We start from the raw sequence: 25,901 nt of genomic DNA, 5'->3' as shown, positions 1-25,901 counted from the left end.
CTCCACAAATTAATAAGCGTAACATAAATAAACCTATTTTTCTTGTTCTTCGAAATCAAGATATTTCCCGTTGTGCACACCAAACAAGTCAGTGCAAGACTAATGATGTGGCAATTGGCTACTAAAATATTAGCTTTCTAGTATTAGTGGAAACAAATGGTGTGCCTGTGTGTAAGGCGTGTAAGGGAAATGAATGCAACATAATTATAGTAATAGGTCATTAGTGAACATTGTAGTTTGTTATTAATAATTAGTTACCTGGTGCACAAATTCATACACATCAAAAGGAAATTAATTAGAAGAAAGATTCATACGGTAAACATTTATTTTTAAACTAGAGGCCCGATGCACAAAATTTGTGCATGGCTAGGGTCCCTAGGCCCGGCCCACAGTCAGAGCTGATCTGTGGGGCAGCCGGAGGGTGATCAGGGGGTTCCCCCGCTGGCACCTTCCTTGGCTGGCCTGGTCCTAAGGGCTGGCGGCAGATCCTGCATTGAGTATTTGCCCCCTTGTGGTCAGTGCACATCACAGTGACTGATCATTCTGCTGTCCGGTCGATTTGCATATTAGGCTTTTATTATATAGGACTAGAGGTTCGGTGTGTGTCCCTCAGCTCAGCCTGCAATATCGCCAATCTGGAACCCCTCGAGGGATGTCCAACTTCCCATCTAGGCCCAATCCCACTGGCATAGGGCCTAAATGAGCAGTCAGACAACCCTCTCATAATCCATGAGACTGGCTCCCAACCACTTGCCTGCCTGATTGACCCTAACCACTTCTGCCTGCCAGCCTGATCAACTCCTAACTATTCCCTGCCAACCTGACAATGCCTAACTGCTTCCCTGCTGGCCCAGTTGCCCCTAACTGCCTTCCTTTGCTGACCTGGTCACCCCTAACTGCCCTCCCCTGCAGGCCTGGTCACCCCTAACTACCCTCCCCTGCAGGCCTGGTCCCCCCCCAACTGCCCTCCCCTGTAGGCCTGGTCACCTCCAACTGCCCTCCTCTGCCAGCCCAGTCACCCCTAACTGCCTTTACTTGCAGGCCTGATCACCCCCAACTGCCAGCCATCTTGTGTCCACATGGGGGCAGCCATCATGTGTGTTGGATGGTCAATTTTCATATTACCTCTATTACATAGGATAGCATTGCCAGTGCCCATCATATGTACTGGCCAATTGGTCACATGCAATTGGCACCAGCGAGAGCTTTATATATATCATGCATGCACTAGTCAATGTTGTGCATCATGTACCAGATAGTCGGATGGTCGGTTGGTCACTTAGCCTTTTATATATATATACTAGGGGCCTAGTGCACGAAATTCGTGCACTGGAGTAGGGGTCCTTCAGCCCAGCCTACCTCCTCTCACAGACTGGAAGCCCTCAGGGGATGTCCTACATGGGGAGTGGGCCTAAGCCCCATTCTGGCCTCCCTCTGCAGGAGGCAACCAGGCTGATAAGGAGAAGGTGCCAGCCCCATCACCCCACGGCTGCAGCCACTGCCAGCCACCGCAGCCCCCAAGGTGTTCTCATCAACACAGACTCCAGACCCTTCACCAAGAAAAAATGACAACTTTCTTTAGGCATTTTCAAGATGTGTCTTTCATAGGATATGACATTTTTTTCTTTCTTTGTTTTTATCCTCACCTGAGGATATGTTTCCATTGGTTTTTAGAGAGTGTGGGAGAGGGAAAGGCAGAGAGAAACATCAATATGAGAGGGACACTTTGATTGGTTGCCTCCTGCATGAGCCCTGACCTGGACCCTGGCCAGGGAGGACCCTGCAACCTAGGTCCATGCCCTTGATCAGAATCGAACTTGGACCCTGTGGTCAGCAGGTCAAGGCATTATTTACCGAGCCAAACCTGCTAGGGTAGGATATAACATTTCTTAACCCTCTAGCAGCAGACCTTTGTTTTTTTCCTCTAGGACTGTGGTGGAAAAACCCTAGATCACTTTTTTTTTTTTTTTTTTTTAACCTTTTTGATTCTTATTACCCAAGTTACCAGTGGCGTACAGGGAGCTTAGCCAATGAGTGGTCAGAAAAGATGTTTGTTCTGCAGTTCACACACAGAGGCAGGACTACTGGCAAGCCAAGGCTGGTACCCTCATCTCCCCAAGCCTCTAATGTGGCTTGGATAGGGTCCCCTAACTTCACTCAGGGCCCCCTGGCTTCAATCAAGCCTCTGTCACGGATTGGGCAGGGCCCCCTGGCTCCATTCAGACCCTGCTCAAGCCTCTGCCAGGGCTTGTGAAGGGTCCCCCGGCTCCGATCAAGCCTGTGCCACAGCTTGGGCAGGTCTTCCCCCCTACCCCCCGCCCCGCTCCCCAGGCTCTGCTCAGGCCCTGCTCAAGCCTCTGCCGCCCTGTCCTCTGCTGATCTGTGCCAAGGCTGGTAGGCTAGGAGTGGCCGAGAGCTTATGGGACCCCTGCAACTCAGGCCTACAGGCTCAGAGCAGCCTGGGTCCTGAGTATGTTCCCAGGAACCAGACTGCTGGAGGCCTACATAATGCAAATTAACCTGCCATCTTTGTTGGATTAATTTGCATACTAACTCCTGATTGCCTGGTGGGCCTAGCAGAGGTATGGTCAATTTGCATCTGTCTCTTTTATTAGTGTAGATAGATAGAGGCCCAGTGCATGTACTCCTGCACTGGTGGGGTCCTTTGGCCTGGCCTGTAGGGATCGGGCTGAAACTGGCTTCCCAACATCCCTGAGGGGATCCCAGATTCTGAGGGCAGTTCACAGGTGATGCACCCCAGAATCAGGCTCTCTTCTCTCTGGTTCCAGGTACATCACCCAAGAGCCGAAACTGCCAAATCACTGCAGGTCAGCAGCTCCTGCATTGAGCATCTGCCCTCTGGTGGTCATTATGCATCATAGCTACCAGAAGGTTGTCCTGTTGCTTAGGCTTTTTAGCCTTTTATAAATATAGATTATGTATAATAGGATATTGTAAAAATTAAGTTACAAAATTTTTATTAAAACATTTCTTACATACGGTTATATTGGCTGGGTCGCAAAAATATTCATTGTGGGGAACATGCAGCCTCTTGGCTGCGAGTTTGACATGGTTGGTGTAGTTAGACCATACCTCAGTTCAACCTCTGTTCTTGAGTCCTTACTATTTGAGTTCTGCCTAAGAAAGAATTCAGAGCTGAGACTCAAACACAAGCAAAAGCTTATTTAGAAAGCCACAGAGCTAGAAGTGAGTCAGAAGAAATGGGCTCAGGAAGCAAGTTACAGAAGCAAAAGAAGACCCTTGAAGATTATGAAAAAGAGGCAAGGAAAACGTGTCTGAGGGTGGGGAATGGCATAGATGTGCTCCATACAGAAAGCAACGCTAAGTTATCATCCTTGAGGGTATTTGTCTGGAGGTTTCGGGGAGGATCCCAGTAGAATATTCATCAGCTTTACAGATGTGTCCTTTCAGGGTTGTGATTTCCAGTGATTGGACAGCACCAGGGCAAGGAGTCATTAGTCAATGCAGCCGGTCCTCATGTCAGCCATAAGCATGGCTTGTCTGGTTTTGCTGCTTTTCTGGGCCTGGAGCTGAAAGATGACTGAGGCCTAGATATAATCCCTAGTTTAACCTAAACTGTCTCTGTGGTCAACTGACCTGAGGCTTTGTTCCTAAGATTATTTGATATGGGTCAGAACCTCATTGTCCCCTTGTTCTCTCGCCCTCTAAGGGGGTCTGACCCACATGACTGGTGATAGGCTCCGGGGAGGAAAGGATACCCCGGGGATGGACGTCCTTGTTTTCCCCATAGCTCGGCACCTGAGGCTTTCTGCTCTGCTGGCCTTCTGTATTTAGCCTGTCATCTTGCTCTGTTCATGTTGGTCTAACTGCCTACTACATAAGTACTAAAGTGTTCAGTAATTAAATGTTGATAGTTTGAGGTTATAGGTTATATTAACCATTCTTTAGCTGCAAAATATACTTAAAAGCCTTCGCATCTTAACATTATATGTTTTCTTAGTCACAGAGCGAAAAGGTCAGGTTACATTGGCCTACATCCATGCCATCTGGAGATGCCTTTTCTTCTGTGGGGACTCATAGATTTGTCCAAAAGGTAAGCCTAATGTCAGAGTTTACTGAAAGTATATGCTGTGTTGTTCTTCACTGTTAATGGAGCTATTTTGTATTATAAGTTTTCTCCTTTTCTTGAACTTAAGTAATGAGATTTTATTTTTTTGGTATTACATGTTTTCTTCCATATGCATCCTCTAAAACAAAATCTTCTTGTGAATATAAAGTTCTTTTTCATTTAAGAGGAAAGGGGGGTGTGACAGGGAATGACTAGTCCAATTAGCCAGTTACATTGTTTCTTTTTTTCTTTGAGTTTAAGTAGTATTATTTTTCATTGTTGAAAGTTCTGCATTCATTTTAGATAGATTTTGGAGCATAACACATAATACGTGCATGGACTCAGCACTTGCTGCTGAGCTTGTTTCATATAGTGCTTTGTTCTCTCTCTTTATCTTGTGTTTGGAAGTTGGTACTGAACGCTCTGTTGTGCCTTTGTTCTGATTACTTGGTTTTTTCTTTGTCTGTCTCTGGTAGCCCTATAGTCGCTCTTCCTCCATGTCTTCCATTGATCTAGTCAGTGCCTCTGACGATGTTCACAGATTCAGCTCCCAGGTACTGTATGAATGTATAGCGTGGACTTGAGTCTTTCTGTGCTATATTTCAGCCTGCTTTCCCAGTTCCGAGAAATCAATTGGCTAGGCAGGCCACTTTTTTCGTTCTAAGTTTTAAATAGTTATAAGCATTAAAAAGGCCTTCCTTGTCTACTAAATAGTTCCTCTATCAAGCTTGCATGTGCCCTTTGTATCTTTTACTGTGAATAACTTGAAATTTTGCCATATAGGAGGTATTCCTGAAAGATTGTAAAGTGAATTGAAATAACTGAAAGTACATGGTTCTTAAATATTATGTAATATCTAATTTCTTCAGACAGGATTCAGCAACTTTGATGGACATGGTTAGAGCATAAAAGCAGGATTCAGCAGCCTCACTTCTAATCTAATTTAAAATATAATTATATTCAACAGGGAAATAACTTTTTAAATAATACTTGTTGAACATCTTGTACTTTGCTTATGCATATTACCATTTGATATTATAAATTAATACCTCTATATTATATGTATGGAAATTGGTTTGAATTGATTATTTGGTATCATTGGTAAGGGTTTAGGAATTTAACACAGGAAGCTAGATGCTTGCAGTCACATAATAAAATCATTAAGACAATATATTTTAGCATTAGCATTAGCATTTGTTGGGGGACAATATTTTTTTTATCTTCCCATCTTTACAATTCAATTTTGTATCGCTCTGGTGATTGCATTTTATTGGATTAAATCATTTTATTTTTAAGAACTTGAATTCCCAAAGTTACCCAAGTTTAAATTGTGTTAGCTGCACTTCTGTGATCTAGCTAGGACTCAGGTCTACCTAGGGGCTGCCATATTGTCAGTGCTCAGTAAGTGAGCTTTTAATAATATAACAACATAATTTCTTTGAGTTCATCAGTATTATTTACATCATTTTTCTCTTATCAGAGTATTTCAATAAAAGTTTTTAAAAGGCATAATTCAAAACAGATTAGTTCACACATATGAATAAAATTTACATTAGTTTTTAACTATGCAGTAAAGAACAATAAGTCTAAATTCAAATTTTGTGTTCAGATTTTTGCAGCTTTTTTCTCCTTAAACATTTTTGAGAAAGAGATGTATCAATTTATCAGAAATCACCCAGAGCCAAACTAACTAAAACCCATTAGTACTGGTCACCATTTTCCCTTAAAATATAGGAATAAACAGACTATAAGTGAAAGAAAATATAAATGAGAGCAAGAAAAGAATACAAGCCACTGATAAGTGCCTAAGAATTGAGGTTTCAGAACCCTCATCAGGACCCTGGCTGTAGAGAGCTATAGTACAACTGACAGCCTTCAAGTACAGGTGAATATGTCACTGAGAAGTAGGTGCCCACCTTTTACAAGATTTCTGCCAAATCATAGCTTAATTCTTTACCTAATTTTTTGTGTAATTTATGTTTGTAAGTTTAGAAATCTTTCCAAAGAGTTTCTTTCCCTAATATGTGATGCATGTGACTGACCAGATTGTTTACGGTTTTGATTATTTACTGTCATATTCCAAAAAAAGGGCAAAAATGAAGACAAATAACGTTGAGGTTCGAGTGTTTATTGTCCTTGCTAAAGTATTTGGTATCATTAGCAAATTTGGGCTTTGGCATGTAGCTATTGATTAATTGGTTTTGCCATCGGTGTACAAGTCTCAGCTCATGACTGCTTTGTTCTTGTTGAAATTATATTCATAATCCTGATTGGACAGGATAATTAAGCATAGAATTATGAGATGCCCTGAAAAATAACTTCAAATAAAATAAGTGAATCTACTAGGAAACTAACAGCAAATTATGAATCTGTCTTCTGGATAGAAATTGGGAATGAAGTAGCTCTAAATCAAAGCGTACAGAAAGTAGAAAAAACTTGGATTTATAAATTGATCTTTTGGTCACATTTATTTGCATTACAATTGCCAACTAAATATGTCACATTTATTTGCATTACAGTTTCCAACTAAAGATGTCATTTCAAAATGAGAGAAAAAAATCATCTTTTGAAAAAATAAAATCAAAGCGTGGGCAGTACAGCTGCAGGTTAATCAATCCATGGGGAACATAACTGCAAAACAATTCTGTATAAAGCTTTTCTACTTTATGTTCATAGTAACACATTGTTGTGGTAATTATTTATTTTACTCCTCCCTTTTTTACTGAACAGTAATACATGCTAATTGTAGCAGATCTAGAAAGTAAATAAAAGTAAAATACTGTACCACTTGATAGATATTCTCATGCATATAAAAAATCAGGCTCATATGATAAATACACATACCTTAATGGTCTGTTTCTACCACAGTAGTTAAATCTATATATACTATTTTGTAACCAGCTTTATTTTTTAAACATATAATTAGGTCCATCTTCCCACCAGTAATAAACAAAGGTCTATATCTACTTACCTATTTATGGATTGCATCCTGGGTTTACCTTCTCACCTGATATTGAATTTTTAGTTTATCGCTATTATAAGTAGTGCTACATGGGCATTCTTGTATATACAACATCTTTTTATATACATTTTTTGTACACTGATTAAATTATTTCCTCAGAATATATTCTTAGAATTGTTAAGATAAAGGCCATGCACACTTATGAATTTTAAATTAGATTACCAAACTGTTCATTAAAAAGGTTGAACCAACTGCATTCCCAGGTCAGTTTTCTTTTACTATACTGACACTGAATATTATAATTTAGTTAATTTGCCAATGTGATACACTGTAAGTGGTATTTTTGCTTCTTGCAAGTTTGCAATTTTTCTGTGAATTGACTATTCATGTTTTGGGCCTTTTTCTTTTAGTTTAACAGTACACTCTTAACTTGTTATTATAATAATAAACTATCCAACAAATAGCTCTCTGACTCTGTAACTGTAATAATAAACATAGTAGTATTCCTTAAAAATGTATAAGAGAAAGAGATCTGAGCTATATTTGAGCCCTTCTAGGTTTATTTTTGTTCAGTAGAATTTTGTTCATTACAGTGTTGTGCTATCAAAGGTCAATTTTTTTTTAATTACTATATTACCCTAGCCAAATAGCTGAGCTGGTTAGAGCATCATCCAGATATGCCCAAGTTTCAGATTTGATCTCTGTCAGGGTACACATACATGAATCAACCAATGAATGCATAACTAAGTGGAGCAACAAATCAATGTTTGTCTCTGATTCTCCCTCCCTCTACCCTTCCTCCCTCTTCCTAAAATTAATAAAAATTTTTTTAAATATTTGAAATTACTGTCTTAATAAGTAGAAAAATTAAATTAGACAGCCTCTTAAAATGACATAGTGAATGATTCAGATGTGAGGTGAAAGGGTAATAATTAGAGTACCATCACCTCTTATTTCAAATATTTTATCCATTTTTTTCATAGTTCATTTGGTATGAAGATACTGTCTGTAGCTCATCATTTTTAACTGTAGGTCCAAAAAAATCAAGGGCACGATTCCTAAAATTATGTTTATCTAATTAAACTTTATACAATTAAAGCAGGGGAAACCTGCTTCAGTAATTTGGTCCAGTCTTTTTTTTCCTTTTTTTCTTTTTTAATATTAGTAGGTGTTACTAGGAACATTTTTTAGTATATCAATTTTTGAACCTAAGAAAATGGTAAATTTGGCTTGGTTTATTCTTGTTGTCCAACTTAATGGTCCCTTGTGTCCTTATTTTTTATATACAGAATTATAACTGAAACAATAAATGGAGTAGATCATTAGATTAGATCTGAAGTATCTGTGGTCATGAATGCACTAGTCACTGCCCCTGTAGTAAGATTGGCTACTTCATATTTTACTGCAGTGAACATAAAATTCATTATAATGAAATTATACCTGTATCACCTTTCTTCTTAATCCTAATGTTATTACCTAGAGGAAGATGCTTGAATAAAGATTTCATGATGAAGGCTTTGCAGAAATGGTTACTACAATAATTGAGTACTTCATTAGTTTCTTTAATTTTCTAAGACTACTGCACTGAAGACATCTTATTTGTTTCTCTGGTGGACTTTTTCAAGCCCTCTTAAGTCAAAGAAGCAGATAAGGGCAAAAGACTAAAAACTTACATAGATACAGTGATAATTGTTATATGAATACAATTTTTATTTATTTTTTAATCTGTCTAGAAAGGCAATGTTAAATATACTTACTTTGCATTATTTTAACTTATGTTACCTTCTGTCAATTTATATTTGTGGAATCTGATTTTTTTTTTAAACCAAAATATATAATTTTTCAAACTTTTGAAATTGCTAATTTAGGAAGAGCCTCCCAAACAAAAACACAGTTACCTGCATCCGTTCCAACAAAAGAGCTAAATGGCAGTAAATGTTTTTTTTAACAGAACTCACTCTGTTTTTACCAGAATAAAACCTTAACATTCTTCTTTCACAAGTAATCCATTAATAAGTAGGACTTAGTTGGGGGGAACATTTCTTTTTGCCTTTGAATCTTTTAATAGATAAAGGTGTTCTTAACTCCCAGTGTCCAACCTAAAAAGTACATATCAAATCTAAAGATTTTTAAGATCTTAGGATCTAATAAGAATAAACATTTTCCATATCAGTATGTAAAGCAGACAATGATGGCAGTGCTACTGTGGCTTTTTTACGTATGGATACTAACTGGAACTTTCTTCTGTTTTGTAAATGAAATACAGTTTGAATGTATTTATAACTTGGTGTCCCACTTTAGTCATCCTCATCTTCTGTAAGCATATTTCAAAATTATAGAGGCACATGTTTTCCAGACAGCTTCTGAAGTTATGCTTTATAAAACTATAGAATGTTCTATTAATCACATTTTAAATTTTCTCTCAAGTGTGCAACTCAACACCATTGACATTGTTTTGAGCAATGAATTAAGAAATAAAATGTTATCTTAGTTTTTATTTAATACAAAAATAGATTATAGAATCTCAGCATGTATTTTTATCAAAACCTTTTTATGATCACTGCCAATTAAGGAGATACTCTCAGCATCCTGCTTTCAACAACCAAAGATGCATTCTGAGATCTAGAAAGCTTGATATAGCAGAATTGCAACCACAATACCATATTGATCGCATTCTTTTGTGTATAAAACTTATATATCCCCAGGGTTAGTAATTTTAAATTTCTACCCCCAAGCCATTAATTTTGTATTTGTTTATTTCAAAATATGTGTAACCTGGCTGGCATAGCTCAGTGGCTAAGTGTCAACCTATGAACCAGGAAGTCACACTCGCAATCCACAGTGTGTGGTGTGCAGGAGGCAGCCAATAAATAATTCTCTATCATCATTGATGTTTTTCTTGCTTCCTCTCTGAAATCCATAAAAAATATATATTTTAAGAATAAAGTATGTGTAAATCTGGGTTTTTTTTAATCCCTAATGAACATAGATTTTATGTAAAATATGTAGGTAAACTTAGGGATACATTTTTAATTGTACAGTATATATATTTTTCAATTCTTCCTGTTTTCTTTAATGTATTTAGTACATAAAATACGGAGTAGAAAATTAGAAAATAGTTTAACTAAAGTGTCTATGAGTAGATGGTAAAGCAGTTAGTTCCTTCAGCAACAATCTCTTTTATCATTTCACTGAAATATCCAAAATTTTATTACCTTTTGTAGGGAAATCTTGGTGTATGATGAATTTTCTAGTATCTCAGTGTAGTCTTAAATATAGAAACACTAGACTAGATGGCCTCTTCATGCTCCTTTTATCCTTAGAATTTAATGAATTTATGCTTTAAGACTTCATCTCTGTAAGGAAGTGCTTTATGGTAAAGGAAAGAATTCTCCTCCCTCCTCCCCCCCCCCCCCCCCCCAAATGCTTATTTTGGTCACTCGATGCACCTTAGGCCCAGTGTACAGTATGTTATTTGATTGAAGCATCTTTCCATTATTTCTTCCTCCTGTCATTAACCTAGATATTATATCTAGAATGTAGACTAAACTTTTCAAACCTACTAACCTTTGTGTATTTGGTTGCTCAGCTCTCTTAAGAGCATCTTTTTAGAACTGAAGTAAAACTGAATATCGTTGTTTTTTTTTAGAGATTATGTCATAGCTCTTAATTGGAGGCGGATTCTCATAGCTTTACTTTTTTCTTTTCAAGGTGGAAGAGATGGTGCAGAACCACATGACTTACTCATTACAGGACGTAGGTGGAGATGCCAATTGGCAGCTGGTTGTGGAAGAAGGAGAAATGAAGGTAATTATAGTGAAAAGTTACAGGTTGCTAATTGCACCTGTATTCCAATCATACTGTCATTATTGATACGAATAAGGATAGCATTTAAAAATTACTTTTAAACATATGATCAAAGAAGCACCAGATATTGATAAATAAAATGTCCTTTTGCTTTCCTGGTTTAGCTTTTATATAATTTCTTTATGATCAAATCTATGCACAAGCCATTCATTTTTGCCTAAGCTATAGAGAAATAAAATTTTGTGGTTAAAATATGAACAGGCCACAATTAACTGATGGCTCTCTATTTGGATATTTCTCTCTTTAAAATTTTTTTTTCTAATTTATTGATTTTTTTAGACAGAGAGAATAAGGGGAGGGGAGGGGGGGAGAGAAACATTGATTTGTTGTTCCACTTATTGATTGGTTCTTGTATATGCAGTGACCAGGAATCAAACCAGGGATCCAGGACCTGTTGGTACACAGGATGATGCTCAACCAACTGAGCCACACTGGACAGGGCCATCTATTTTCTTTAGATTCCACATATAAGTGAAATGATACAGTATTTGTCTTTTTCTGTCTGACTGAATTCACTGTTGAAAGTTAATTTGTTACTCAGGAGTTTTATATAGACTGTGTTGACCAGAATTATTCTAGCAAATGGTATGCAATATTAAGTGTTGGAATTTCCTCTCCTGCTGAATAGGGAATCCTATCTAATAAAAGGGTAATATGCAAATTGACCATCACTCCAACACAAGATGGCCATCCCCATGTGGTCAAATATGGCTGCCCCCATGTGGACACAAGATGGCTGGCAGGGGAGGGCAATTGTGGGCAACAAGGCCTGCAGCGGAAGGTAGTTGGGAGGGACCAGGCCTGCAGGGGAGGGGAGTTGGGTGGGACCAGGCCTGCAGGGGAGGGCAGTTGGGAGGGACAAGGTCTGCAGGGGAGTGCAGTTGGGAAGGACCAGGCTGGCAAGGGAGGGCAGTTAGGACCAGCAGGGGAGTACAGTTAGGGGCGACCAAGCTGGCAGGGGAGGGCAGATAGGGGTGACCAGGCCTGCAGGGGGAGGGCAGTTAGGAGCAATCAGGCTGGCAGGGGACCAGTTAGGCATTGATCAGGCTGGCAGAGGAGTGGTTGGGAGGTGATCAGCCTGGCAGGCAGAAGCAGTTAGGGGCAATCAGGCAGGCAGGCAGGCGAGCTGTTGGGAGCCAGCAGTCCTGGATTGTGAGAGGGATATCCAACTGCCCATTTAGGCCCTGTGCCTCCGGGATCAGGCCTAAATGGGCAGTTGGACATCCCTCGAGGGGTCCTAGACTGGAGACAGTGCAGGCTGGGCTGAGGACACACACCCACGCTGCCCCCCTTTTTCCCTCCTGTGCAAAATTTCATACACCAGACCTCTAGTAAGAAATAAGTTAGAAGAGACAGGCAAATGAGATACCAAAATTCTATAATTCTGATGATTTGATTGAATTACAACATGGAGACCAGCTGTCACAATGTCTTGCTAATATGTTACCTCTAAACATGTTTTATATACCTGGATAATCAGAGGCCTTTCCCACAAGAGCCCTAAAAGCAGACCAGGATGCATATTTTCTGCAGAAGGGGTTGAGCCACAGCTGCCTAGTTCTCCCTCTGTACTCATTGTTTAGATAAGTGTTTCTCCCTTAGGGAAATTCCAGGAAGCAAAGAGACTAATAAGTGCTCCTACAACCAACAACATTAGAAAGAGAAATTAGGGCTGGATTATAAAATAACCCACTAAAGCAAATAGCCTACCCTTTGTAGCAACAGGTAAGCCACTATGCAAAGTAGCATTTTCAGAAAAGTAAGCTGAAAGGGAAGCAGCAAAAGACCGAGAAAACCACTTGAGAAAGTCAGGTATAAGATATTGAAAGTCTACCTAAAAGAGTAATCAAAGTAGAAAAGTCAAGTTGTTTTTTATAGAAGATTTGTAATAATCTTAATAGCCCACGTGAAATGTGAGAGAAGGAACCAAAAGTCTACAGAGTTCCATTTCAGATGACTTGGAAAATAGCAGACCCACTAGCAAATAAGCATGTAGGGAATGGAGTTTGGGGAGAGAGATTGTAAAAGAGAAACTTTATGTGAAATACCTAGTAGTATCTGGCTCCATGGGCAATCCATAAATTGAGAGCTGATTCTTCCTTTGGTAACATGTTTTATCATTTGTCAAAAGAACTTATTACAGACCCTGGCCAGGTGGCTCAGTTGCTTGGAGCATTATCCCATTCACCAGAAGGTTTTGAGTTTGATTCCCAGTCGGGGAGCATGTGGGAGGCAACCAATCCATGTTTCTCTTCTCTTTTCTCTTCCCTTTCTTTCTCTTTCTCTTTCTCTCTCTCTCTCTTCTCTCTCTTCCCTTTCTCTCTCTCAGCATGTCCTCAGATGAGGATTTTTTTTTTTAAAAAAAAGAACTTAGTACAGGGTTCTCTAAAGTAGCAAGCCCACAATAATTTTGAAATAACTAGTTTTAATCAGCACGTTAGTATACAACCTCAGTATTTAAAGCAAGAGAACCTAGATCTTTATTACATTTTAGTATCCAATCATTGATTCAACAAATAGTTGCTTTACTGCAGGGGTCTTCAAACTACGGCCCGCGGGCCACATGCAGTCCCCAGGGGAGTCTGATCTTGCCCGCCAGGTTTTTTGGGCAGTGAGCGCAGCCGAGGTGTTACAGTAGGAATTAGTAGTTCATATAGTCCGGCCCTCCAGCTCTCTGAGGGACCGTGATCTGGCCCCCACTTTAAAAAGTTTGAGGACCCCTGCTTTACTGGGTTTCAGATACTATGCTAGATGCGGGGGAATACATCAGTGAACACAGCTGACTCAAATCAGTATCCCTTAAGGAGATTGCGTTTTAACCAGGCTTGTCGTTTTTGCCATGTTGTGAACAGTCCTTGAGAATGTTCAGTAAATAATACCTGACTTAAATTGATATATTTATTTTTTTAACAACTCACAGTGATTAGTCATTAATGATATATTCATATTTTTTCATAGTTGAAATTTACCTTGGATTTGTAGTTTTAAATATTTTTAATGTGTTAATAATTTAAAATTTTAAACTTAATTTAACAGAATGTTTATGTTCCATAAAGAGATTTTCGTAAATAAAATCCTAAAAAGCTGTTAAAATTGCAAACATGCTTTCAAATGTTTACTTTAGAATTTTTAAACAAGTTTTTAATTATGTCCTATATAGGTATATAGGAGGGAAGTAGAAGAAAATGGGATTGTTCTGGATCCTTTGAAAGCTACCCATGCAGTTAAAGGAGTTACAGGACACGAGGTCTGCAATTACTTCTGGAATGTTGACGTTCGGAATGATTGGGAAAGTAAGATGCTATTATTAATGTATTTTAATATAATTATTATTTAGAATTTAACCCTTTGCACTCCGAACCATTCTGGACATTGGCTACCAGCTACTCGACGCTACTTGCGGCGGAGTGCGTTGAAATAACTCAATTCCCCGTAATCACTAATAAACTGCAATGTCCCCTGAGAGGGGACATCCGAGTGATATGCTAGAATTCCGATGTCCCCCGAGAGGGGACAGCGGAGTGCAAAGGGTTAATATCAAATCTGATTTTCTCCATATGATCTGTAGTTTGCAAAGTCAATGTAGAAAATATAGGGGACTGATAATACTTTATATTTAAATAAAGTTTTTCATGTTTTCTAATGCTTGCAATATTTTATAGCATTTGATTTAATACCACAACAATTTCGCAAAGATAGGTAATAAAGTAAAATTCAGATATGTCAAATGACTTGTCAGGGGCCACAGATCTAGCGGGTGTAAAAGCTAGGACTAAAACTGTTTCTATTTTACCTGCTTTTCTCCTAGATTGTTTTGTTTCCCTGGTAAATCCTACATGAATCCTGCTGTGGTTTGTTTAGTTACTTTGGCAGGGGATGTTTCCCTTGGCTTAGGATTGCATATACTTTTGAACATCAAAAGATATGTATCAATGACAGTTTGACAATCCTCCCAGTAAATATAGTCACCTAAACCTAGATAGAGCAGTTTATTCAGCTTCAGTAAATTAGGGATTGTAGGCAGACGGGGGGGGGGCGTATAGTGTTAGGGAATTATTTGTGCCTGAGTAATGCAGTGTTGATATGGAATCACTTTCTTGCTGTGAAGGCTGAATGTTGAATAAAGGAAAGTGAGATTTTCTGGTAGTCAGCTCCCGCAGCCACAATGCCCTAATACTAGGCATTAACTACCTTCCATTTGAACTTAGTCCAAGTGGGGCAGAATCCTGTTCATTCTACTATAATGTTCATTTGTAATTGATTCTCAGTATAAGTGGATTAATCACCTTCTAGGAAAAAGTAATATGTCTTTTTGGCTACTAATATTTTCCCTTCATTTCAGCAACTATAGAAAACTTTCATGTGGTGGAAACATTAGCTGATAATGCAATCATCATTTATCAAACGCACAAGGTAAATGTCTCTTCACCTCTAAAGCTCTTCACTATAATTCAAGCTGAAACACAGAAATTGTTTAAAATAAAATTTGGCAGGCCCTAACCGGTCTGGCTTAGTGGATAGAGCGTCGGACTGTGGACTGAAGGGTCTCAGGTCAAGGGCATGTGCGTTGGTTGTGAACACATCCCCCGGTGGGAGGTGTGCAGAGGAGGCAGCTGATCGATGTTTCTAACTCTCTATCCCTCTCCCTCCTCTCTTTAAAAAATCAATAAAATATATTTTTTAAGCATTGGCAGGAAATTAAATGCCAGAAAAGATCTAAAGACTTTATTAATAATTCAGGGATGCAAATATTTTTCTAGCAGCTGGTCTATAGAAGATTGACAATCACTGAATGTGAAATTGAATCATAGTTTCCTGTGACATCAATATACTAAGGGAAGTGGAAAAGTATGTTATTTGCTTGTGTTAAGACTAATAGATATGAAAATGATCTTAATATATCTTTATTGATTTCAGAGAGGAAGGGAAAGGGAAAGAGAGATAGAAACATCAATGATGAGAATCATTGATTGGCTGCCTCCTGCACATCCTCTACTGGAGATCAAGCCCACAAACCAGGCATGTGCCCTTGACCAGAATCAATACTGGGATTGATAATTCAGTCCACAGGCTGACTCTCTATCCCCTGAATTAAACCAGCTAGGTTCAAGTGACTTTTTAATTGAGCTGAATATGTGAAAATATTTTAGATTTGCTCTGTATTTCGTAAACTCAGAGTTGTCTCCTGAGGCATTTTATATCTAACTAGAGGCCCAGTGCATGAAATTCTTACTCTGGGGGCAGGATCCTTAAGCCCTACCTGTGCCCTCTTGCAGTCCGGGACCCGCCAGGGGAAGTAGCAGTGTGCCAAGCGGCAGGCAGCCCAGGAGGAGCCCAAATCAGGGCCGGGCACCACTTGTGCTCATCCCAGCCTGCTGTGCCTGCTGCTGCAAGGCCAGGAGAGGCTTCAGTCATGGTAGCTGCGCTCACCAGCTTTGAGCCAGCTTCTGGCTGAGTGGCACTACCCCTTTGGGAGCACACTGACCACAGAGCAGCTCCTATCTTGAACATCTGCCCTCTGATGGTCAGTACGCATCATAGCAACTGGTCACTCCACTGTAACAGTTGCTCAGGCTTTTATTATATAGGCTAGAGGCCCAGTACATGAATTCATGCACCAGTGGGGTCCTTCAGCCTGGCCTGTGAGATTGGGCCAAAATCGGCTCCCCAACATCCCCCGAGAGGGTCCCAGATTGCAAGAGGACTCAGGCCAAGCTGAGGGACCCCACTGGTGAACTATCGGGGCCAGCAAGGGACATGGAGGTTGGCCAGCCAGGGAGAGACCACAGGAGGGCTTCCAGGGCATGTCCTGCCTATCTCGCTCAGTCCCGATCGGCCAGACCCCAGCAGCAAGCTAACCTACTGGTCAGATCATCTACCCACTGTTGGTCAGTGCACATCATAGCAAGCGGTTGAGCGGCCCTAGCATATCATTAGCATATTATGTTTTGATTGGTTGAACGGTCAACTGGACATTTAGCATATTTGACTTTTATTATATAGGATGACTATAAGCTAGGCTTCATTTTACATGATAGCTGCTCAATAAATGTTAAAAATGAAGATTCTATTTCAGCATACAGATTTGTGAGGTGTTTAAGTGTAATCTAAAATTTAGCAGATGTTAAAATATCAATTAATTGTCCTATAATTTAGAAAAAAAATAAATGGCCAATAATTTAGATTCAGAAGAATCTTATTATTTGATGATAATTGATCCAGGAAAACAGTCTGCTGCCATTATTTTACTTGGTAAATATTAGAAGGGAGGATTATATAGGTTGTATTAGGTTTATTTCTTGAAAAATATAACAAAATTATTAAAATAATGTATCGTATGTAACAAAATTTAAGTCACAATTATATTATTTGAATAAAATTATCCTGGCATATTTATTTTCAATAAAATCCAATAACGCTATATACATTTTCTTTCTTTAGATTTGGCTTCTTTTATAAAATGGTCTTAAAGAGGGCTACTCATCTGATACTTAAGTCATCTCATTCTTTAAATTTCTTATCATCATCCTTTTGGATTTGGATTTATTAGTTCTAACATGATTAAATTTTCAGCCGAAACCGGTTTGGCCCAGTGGAGAGAGCATTGGTCTGCGGACTGAAAGGTCCCAGGTTCAATTCCGGTCAAGGGCATATACACTGGTTACGGGCACATCCCCAGTAAGGGGTGTGCAGGAGGCAGCTGATCGATGTTTCTCTCTCATCGATGTTTCTAGCTCTCTATCCCTCTCCCTTCCTCTCTGTAAAAAATCAATAAAGTATATTAAATATATATATATATTTATATATAGATATATATATAATCTGTCATCTGCTGTCTACAGGAGACACATTGGATTCAAAGATATAAACAGCTTGAAAATAAAAAAAAATTATTTATTACTAGCTTCATACATATTTTTCCAACACTATTTTTGTTGACTACATGAAATTTTGTGTCTTTAAAATATAATTGCAAATGATTTGTGTTGTGTTAACACTGAGTTGTTGGCTACTTGGTATACTCAACAATCAGAAAAGACAAAGCATATTTTCTCTCATTTAAAAGTATAATAGCCCCTTTTCTGAGACATAGGTACCATGTCATTTCAACAATAAATATTTTTCCATGGATACCATAAAATTCAAAGATTCTGTGTAACTAATTTGGAATTCTTCAAGTATGATTATGATATCAAAAGAGTAGTCTTATTTCCCTAAAATATTTGCTTTAAGCCTCTGAACAATTTAAGCTGAGGTTTAATACTATAGTTAAAATCAGGATATTACCAGAGTTTGTACAAGGGGATAATGGTATGTCATTGCTTAATAGGTACAGGGTTTCTATTTGGGATGATAACAATTTTTTGAAAATAAATAATGGTATTGCTTACATAACATTCTGAATGTGTTAATGGCACTGAATTGTACACTTAAAACTGGTTTAAAGATAAAATTACTACAACTTTTTAAAAAATTAAAATAGCAGAACGCTGTTCCTTTGATATAGTTCTGCAAAGCCATTAACTCACTGCCCATAATTAGTACTTCGGAGGGTAGTCTCAGATGCTTTTCATTTAAAATTTGACAGATTTTACCTTCAACTAAGATATTTATTGATTTTACATTTGTTTCTCTGTTAGTTCCATATTATAAATGAATAAAGAATTGTTCAAATTTTCAAATAATTTTTACTTTTTCCTCAGAGAGTGTGGCCTGCTTCTCAGCGAGATGTATTATATCTTTCTGCCATTCGAAAGATACCAGCCTTTACTGAAAATGACCCTGAAACTTGGATAGTTTGTAATTTTTCTGTGGATCATGACAGTGCTCCTGTAAGTACATTGTATAAATGTGTACAGTAGTACAATATACAACTAACTATACTTGCCATGCAAAAATGATAAACACATGCCAGACACAAACAGATCCTAGAGTTGATAATACTTACATTTTGTGTTATTTTGGCTTCTTAGAATAATATAGTCTGTGTGTTATCTGAAGGACAGTAGTAATGGCAGGTCTCTTTTCCTTTGTTCCTGAGATGAGGTGAGACAGCACTGATGGGTAGTATACACGGACTGCTTCTCACAGTTATCTCTCAAGCCATTATCAACTACTGGCAAAACCTCTGGTTGCTATCTCGATTTAGCTCCATTTACTATGTAAAAGGAGGATAAATCATTTCTGATATCTTACCAGTTTGACAAGTGTTATTTGATCCTTATAAGATTTTGTTGAATATTTTGATGTTTTGAGGTTTCAGCTTGCTTAGTATAGTATTATTAGACTAGTAGAGATTACAAAATACTGAGTATCTGCTATACTGCTGTTTTGTTTTTATTTTTTGTTTTGGCAGCTGAACAATCGATGTGTTCGTGCCAAAATAAATATCGCTATGATTTGTCAAACCTTGGTTAGCCCACCAGAAGGAAACCAGAAGATTAGCAGGGACAACATTTTATGCAAGATTACATATGTAGCTAATGGTACGTATTTCATTTTTTTTTTTTTTGCTACTTGGTAATGTGGATATTCTTAGTGTGATCTATATGATAACTAGCCATTTGGATAAATACCATTACAAATACCTTTTGAGTTTTTGTCCTTTAGATTATTAATTTTTAATTTGGAAAGATGTATATCAAACTTTCAGGAAATACACATACCTGCCTTCTACTCCAGAACTACTATATCAGAATTTTTGAAGCTGGGACTAGATATTTCAATTTTAAAACTTTAGGCCAACTGGCGTGGCTCAGTAGTTGAGTATCAACCTATGAACAAGGAGGTCATGATTCCATTCCTGGTCAAGGCACATGCCTGGGTTATGGGCTCAATCTCCAGTGGGGGACATGCAGGAGGGAGCTGATGTTTCTATATCTCCCTCTCCCTCACTGAAATCAATAAAAATACTTATTTTTAAACTTTGTATCAAGATCACTATCACATATCCTTGGTTTTAAGAACCATTTTATTAAGTATTTACCTAAAAGAATATTCATAGAATTAGAAATGTAAGCAACAGTGAGAAAGGAAATTAGCAGGCTTATTCATTTTTTGCATCATTGATTGGTCCCTAATTCTTATTAGTTGCTAGTTACACATTTGTTTTGTATTGATCTGCTGCTGGACAGCCCCGTTGCTTTGGTTCCTTACTACACCCATTTCCTACTTGTAGGAGTTATTGAAATCCAAATCCTCATGCCTTCTTTATATAGAACCATAACTTCTAGTGTTTTCAAAGAGATAGTTATGTCTGAGTAAGTTATACTAGAGGCCCGGTGCACAAAAATCGTGCACTTGTGGGGGTGGGGGCCATCAGCCCAAATTGCGAGAGGGCACAGGCAGGCTAAGGGACCCCACCGGTGCATGATCTAAGGGGAGGGATGCAGGAGATTGACCAGCTGTGGAGGGACCGTGGGAGGTCTCCAGGTGTATTCAGCCTGTCTTGTTCAGTCCTGATCAACCAGACCCCAGCAGTAAGCTAACCTACCAGTTGGAGCATCTGCCCCCTGGTGGTCAGTGCACATCATAGTGAGGGGTTGAGCGATCTTAGCATATCACTAGCATATTACACTTTGAACGGAAGACCATAGGACTGGACGCTTAGCATGTTAGGCTTTTATTATATAGGACTAGAGACCCAGTGCACGAAATTCATGCACGGAGGAAGAGGCCTGTACCCTCTCCAAACTGGGACTCCTCATGGGATGTCTGACTACAGTTTATGCCCGGTCCTGAGGACTGGGCCTAAAACGGCAGTCAGACATCCCTCTCATAATCGGACACTGCTGGCTCCTAACTGCTCACCTGCTTGCCTGCCTGATCACCCTTAACTGCCTCTGCCTGCCATCCTAAAAGGAAAATATGCAAATTGACCATACCTCCACTATGCCCATCAGCCAATCAGGAGTGAGTATGCAAATTAACACAAAACAGCTGATGGGTTAATTTGCATAGGTTGGCACAGAACAGCAGGACGGGATGCCTGCTATGAGAGTGGTGGGGCAAGGGACGGAGGTAGCTATAGGAGCGGCGCTCCAGCTAGGAGCAAAGACTGCAGGCTTTCAGGTGACCGGTAGCGAAGCCAGGGGAAGACCTATTCTTGCACAAATCTTCATGCAATGGGCCTCTAGTAGATAATAAAAGGATAATATGCAAATCGACTGAATAACAGTATGAGTGGTTGCTATGATGCGCACTGACCACCAGGGGGCAGACACTCAATGCAGGAACTGCCCCCTGGTGGTCAATATGCTCCCATAGGGAGAGCGCTGCTCAGCCAGGAAATGGGCTCGTGGCTGACAAGTGCAGTGGTGGTGGTGGGAGCCTCTGGGCGAGGCTGGGCTGAGGGACCCCTCTCCCCCTGAGTGCACAAAATTTTCATGTACCAGGCCTCTAGCTTATCCTATCTAATAAAGAGGGAATATGCTTATTGGCCATCACTCCATCACAAAGATGGCTGAACCCACAGCTGAGGCCCAGTTTCCATAAGAAGCCTTAACGAGCAATCAGCAAGGACCTGAGGCTATGCTTTCCCCCGCTGCCATGGGGCTTGACAGGGGACCTCAGGCAACACACACACACACCCCGCCCCTGGCAGGGTTTGACAGGGGACTTCAGGCTGCAACCCCCACCTCAAGGTGCGCTATCTGTCCTGGTGCTGGGCTACGGGTCTTCAGGCTGCTCCCCTATCCCCAGCACCGGCCCAGTGGATCTGAGCTTCGCCCCCTCTGCCTGGCTGGGCTTGACATGGGACCTCAGGCCATGCCTCCCACCCAGCGGGGCTTGACAGGGCCCTGAGGCTGCACCCCCCCCTCCCAGTACTGGGCCAGGGGATCTGAGGCTGCATCCCCCTGCTTGGCAGGGTTTGATGGGGGACCTCAGGCCATGCCCCCCACCCAGTGGGCTTGACAGGGGATCTCAGTCTGTGTCCCCCACCTGGCAGGGCTTGATGGTGGACCTCAAGGCACACCCACCTCCCTGGTCTAGGCTGGGGGACCTCAGGCCATGCCCCCTGTCCTGGCACTGGGCCAGGGGACCTGAGGCTGCACTCCCTGCCTGGCAGGGCTTGACAAGGTGGGACTGGCCGGGTCAGGATTTAGCCCAGTGCGGGGGCCAGCCTGGTTGGGGTCTCAAGATTTTGAGGTGCATGTGGGTGGGAAGGGATTTGATTCTGGGTCCCATGGTGCACCCCAGACACTGACAGAAAGGTTTTCATATACATTTTAATAATTTCTTTCATCTCTCACACTCCTGTTATAGAGAAAGGACAAATAGCAATATTAAATTATTTCCTCTAATTAACCCCCTTTTAATGTGCATAGATTTCATGCACTGGGTGCAAAGTATTCCCTCAGGAGTTCGACCGACTGGGAGTTCCATTGCCCTCTATGATGTGCGTTGACCAGAATGTCAGTGGGTGGCACAGAAGGAAGGAAGGCCCTGGCTAGCCTCCAGCAGCCACTAGGGACCCTACCCATTCATGAATTTCATGCACTGGGCCTCTAGTTTGATTATAGTAGAGCTTAATGAAAAAATCTGCCTCAAGTAACCTAAAGTATAGCTATGCTAATACTTAAATATATTTTAGGAAAGTAAGAACAATTTAGAAAAGTAATAAATGCTTATTTGCTGTTTGTTCTTGTTTGGTGGTTAATATGAAAGATTAATGGTCAAGATGAGATGCCAATTGTTCCAACATCATGAAATTTTTTAAAGCAAATGAACAAAATGAGTGCTTTGTGTGTATTTGGAGAATTGTATCTTAACATTTTAATTTTTCTTTAACTCATAGTGAACCCTGGAGGATGGGCACCAGCCTCAGTGTTAAGGGCAGTGGCAAAACGAGAGTATCCAAAGTTTCTAAAACGATTTACTTCTTACGTACAAGAGAAAACAGCAGGAAAACCTATTTTGTTCTAGTATTAACAGGTACTGGAAGATAGATGTTATCCTTTTAAACTTTGACTAACATGACTCTAGACCAGGGATGGGGAACCCTTTCCCTGCCAAGGGCCATCTGGATATTTATATCATTCACGGGCCATACAGAATTACCAGCCTAAAATTACCCGCTATATTTGGTCAAACATTTAATTCACTCACCCCTAAAGCCTTGGCAGGGCCAGACCAAATGGTTTTGCAGGCCTTATACAGCCCACAGGCCAGACATTCCCCACCCCTGCTGCAGATACTAAAATTTAGTTAACTGTTGAAAGTAGTTTGTGTTTTATGATGTTCCCAGATAAAGAGTTGTTGTTTTTATAGCCTTAAAACTTAAATTTTTATCTTTTGTTTTATGTTAAATAATACCTGCTTATTTAGCAGAATTTCAACATTATAGAACTGCAGAATTTCAAAAGTACAAATTCCCTATAACTTTCCCTTCGCAGAAATTACTGTTAAGTTTATGATATATTCTTTCAGATTTTTACATGTATGTACTCCCATATGTGTATTTTTAATTGTTTAAAAAATGTGCTTATATTATTTTGCAGCTTGTTTTTCTAGTTAATAAATTTTAACTATTATTCCATAGAAAGATATGAGACATATATAAAGACTCACTGGCCAAAATTAGCACTGGCCTTGAATCCGGATTGAGCTTCTTTCTGACAAAGAACCCAAATTCTAATCCTAACATGTGGTAAAATCTTTGTTCACCTAAAGTAATGTCTGTTTCATAATAACGAAGAGATATCTATGAAGTGGATTCCAGGAGTGAAACCTTAAGAAAACTAACATGCTTAATTTTGGTGATGAAGAAAAAGTAATTTTAGATAAATTTCATAAAGTTAATGAGGTCAAAAGATACTCAAAACTCTTAGTCAAATTTCTTAAACACATTTGATGAGGTCTGAGCCTGTTTGTTTTTTAAGTCTTTTCATAGCTTAAGTAAATTTTAGAATTCTTGAAAAATTTTATAGCATAATTTTTATTGAAGACGAAGAAGAAAATGCCAAGTTTGTGGGGTACAAATCCAGAGACCTTTGGTTGATTTCCTCCTTGTTTACCTATAGTACATTACCCTTTTACATTTCCAAGCTTTCGAAGATTCCTTATACAGAAGGTATTCTATTCCTTCTGATGAACAATTTTATGTTCTTAAAGTTGAAAACCCTTTAAAGTTCAATTTTAAGAGATAATCTATGCATTCCATGAATTCAGAGAGTAGGGGAAATCTATTCTGATAGTCTTGCAGTTATTAGCAATATATTGCTGAATTTTTAACTTGTCATTTTCTTTCCTACAGTGATTGAAACAAGGCTGTGTGACATTCCACGTTGGAGGGAAAACTTTAAAAAAAACCACACACACCCACAAATTGAATGCTCTAAGCTGGAACGTAGGATCTACAGCCTTGTCTATGGCCCAACACCTTGATCTTGTGTACAAAAATGAAGAAATGTTGCAATAGCAAAGCTGAACATCTAACCCTAGCTGTCTCCTGCTAGACCTCTATGCTCAGCATATAATTATAAATACATGTAAAATTACATGTACATGGCTATATTTTTATTTGCTTGCTCCTAAAAGAGAGAAAAATCAACTTTGAATCACAACTAGGAATTGATGCTTTAATTTTTGGAAACTTTTTCAGAATTTTTAATTGAGTATACGGTCCAGCCTAAGATCCTCGGTGGTATCAGGTTTTGTGCATGAAAGTTGAATGCTCATGGGGCATGTGCTTTCTGTGCACCAAATACCTGGATGGGGTTCTTTTTTCAGGCCTGCAGTTCAGTCTGTGTCTAGAATTTTTCAACCTTTTTTTGTTTTGTTTTGCTTTATATAATCATAGAATTCATTGCTGCTGATTTCTGTAATGATTCGTGTAGTCATGTAAAGTGTATGTTAATAACTGAGGGCTGTTAATAACTGTGATTTTGCCTTTTCTATATTCTTACTCCAATGAAGAACCTTGGTTTTGATGGAGAAAGAATGAAAAGCTTTATTCCTCCTCCCACCCCCAGTTATCTTTATATTTCCTGTATTTTTAATTGTGTTCTGTATGCTACAGCTTTTTTTTTTTTTTTTTTTTTTTTTTTTTACTGCCCATTTGTTAGAAACAGAATTTGGCAATTTCTAAATTGGTTGTGCCTGCCTTCAAATAGAAACATCTGTAGTATAAATCTTGTGTACAAACTGCTTTCTGAAAAAATGGTCAGGATAAAATGAACTCACATTTGTAAGAAGATATGCAATTATTGTGTAAGCAAGTCAGACTGAGTTTGACATTTGACATTTTAGGACTCAGTAACAGGTATGTTTTTTCGTTTTTCTAATTTGGGTTAGTTTAAAAGATATATTGCAAGATATGCATAGAAATGTGAGCAGTGCTTCTGTTTGCCTTTTGATCAGAAACTTCAGCAGAGCTTTAAGGTATTCCATGTGATTCAGACTGAAATTCTTTCCTTAGAAGCTATAAGAACTTAAATGTAAAATCCTTCTTTAGTTTTATTAGTTTTAGGCCTCTGTGAAAAACCATGAAGCATGGAGTTGAGGCAAGGAATTATACTCGTCGAAGTAGAAATGACTGCCCACTTCAAAATCTTCATTATGTTTATACACAAATGTGCTTGCATAAAGCAGAGGCATTTTGTAGATGCTTTGCTGACTTAAACTCATCTCTGTGGAAACACAGAAATCCGACCCATTTTGTAAAGCAGAAAGTCATGTCACGTGGAACATGTCCTGTATATATTTCATATGTGGTATTGGCGTCTTAATGATAAATGCAAGGTGATAATTTAATGATGGGATTAGTCTGGTCACTTCATATGCACAATCCTGGAGGTGAATTACTTGCATCAAATATAGTGGTATTTATTATTCTGTATAGAGAGGAAATACATATAAAACGTAGCTTACATGCACGCAGATTTCATGCTCCATAAATCTTTCTATTTTTTAATTTACTTTTCTCTAAATGATGTGCATGGAATATGCCTTATTATAGAAAAATGCTGTTCATAATTTGAC

The 25,901-nt window shown here is 39.1% G+C and overlaps 1 protein-coding gene across 2 annotated transcripts in view; it reads left to right on the top strand.

The window, feature by feature from the left end:
* CERT1 (ceramide transporter 1) overlaps positions 1-25,678 on the top strand; it is an 85,317-nt gene extending 59,639 nt beyond the window's left edge. The window contains exons 10-18 of one of the 2 annotated variants that reach the window (XM_084880450.1): positions 3,983-4,075; positions 4,567-4,644; positions 10,764-10,859; positions 14,080-14,212; positions 15,262-15,332; positions 18,623-18,751; positions 19,276-19,405; positions 22,717-22,853; positions 24,175-25,678. In XM_084880450.1, coding sequence (XP_084736576.1) covers positions 3,983-4,075; positions 4,567-4,644; positions 10,764-10,859; positions 14,080-14,212; positions 15,262-15,332; positions 18,623-18,751; positions 19,276-19,405; positions 22,717-22,844 — 858 coding nt within the window. In that variant the 3' untranslated portion in view covers positions 22,845-22,853; positions 24,175-25,678. The remainder of the gene's footprint in view (positions 1-3,982; positions 4,076-4,566; positions 4,645-10,763; positions 10,860-14,079; positions 14,213-15,261; positions 15,333-18,622; positions 18,752-19,275; positions 19,406-22,716; positions 22,854-24,174) is intronic. The other variant, XM_084880451.1, reaches the window with a different exon arrangement.
* The last annotated feature ends 223 nt before the right edge of the window (positions 25,679-25,901 follow it).

This window comes from Pipistrellus hanaki, assembly GCF_964339955.1.
Source record: "Pipistrellus hanaki genome assembly, chromosome: 4".
NCBI lineage: Eukaryota > Metazoa > Chordata > Mammalia > Chiroptera > Vespertilionidae > Pipistrellus > Pipistrellus hanaki.
The sequence above is the reverse complement of the archived record's forward strand: the minus strand, read 5'-3'. Positions and strand labels throughout refer to the sequence as shown.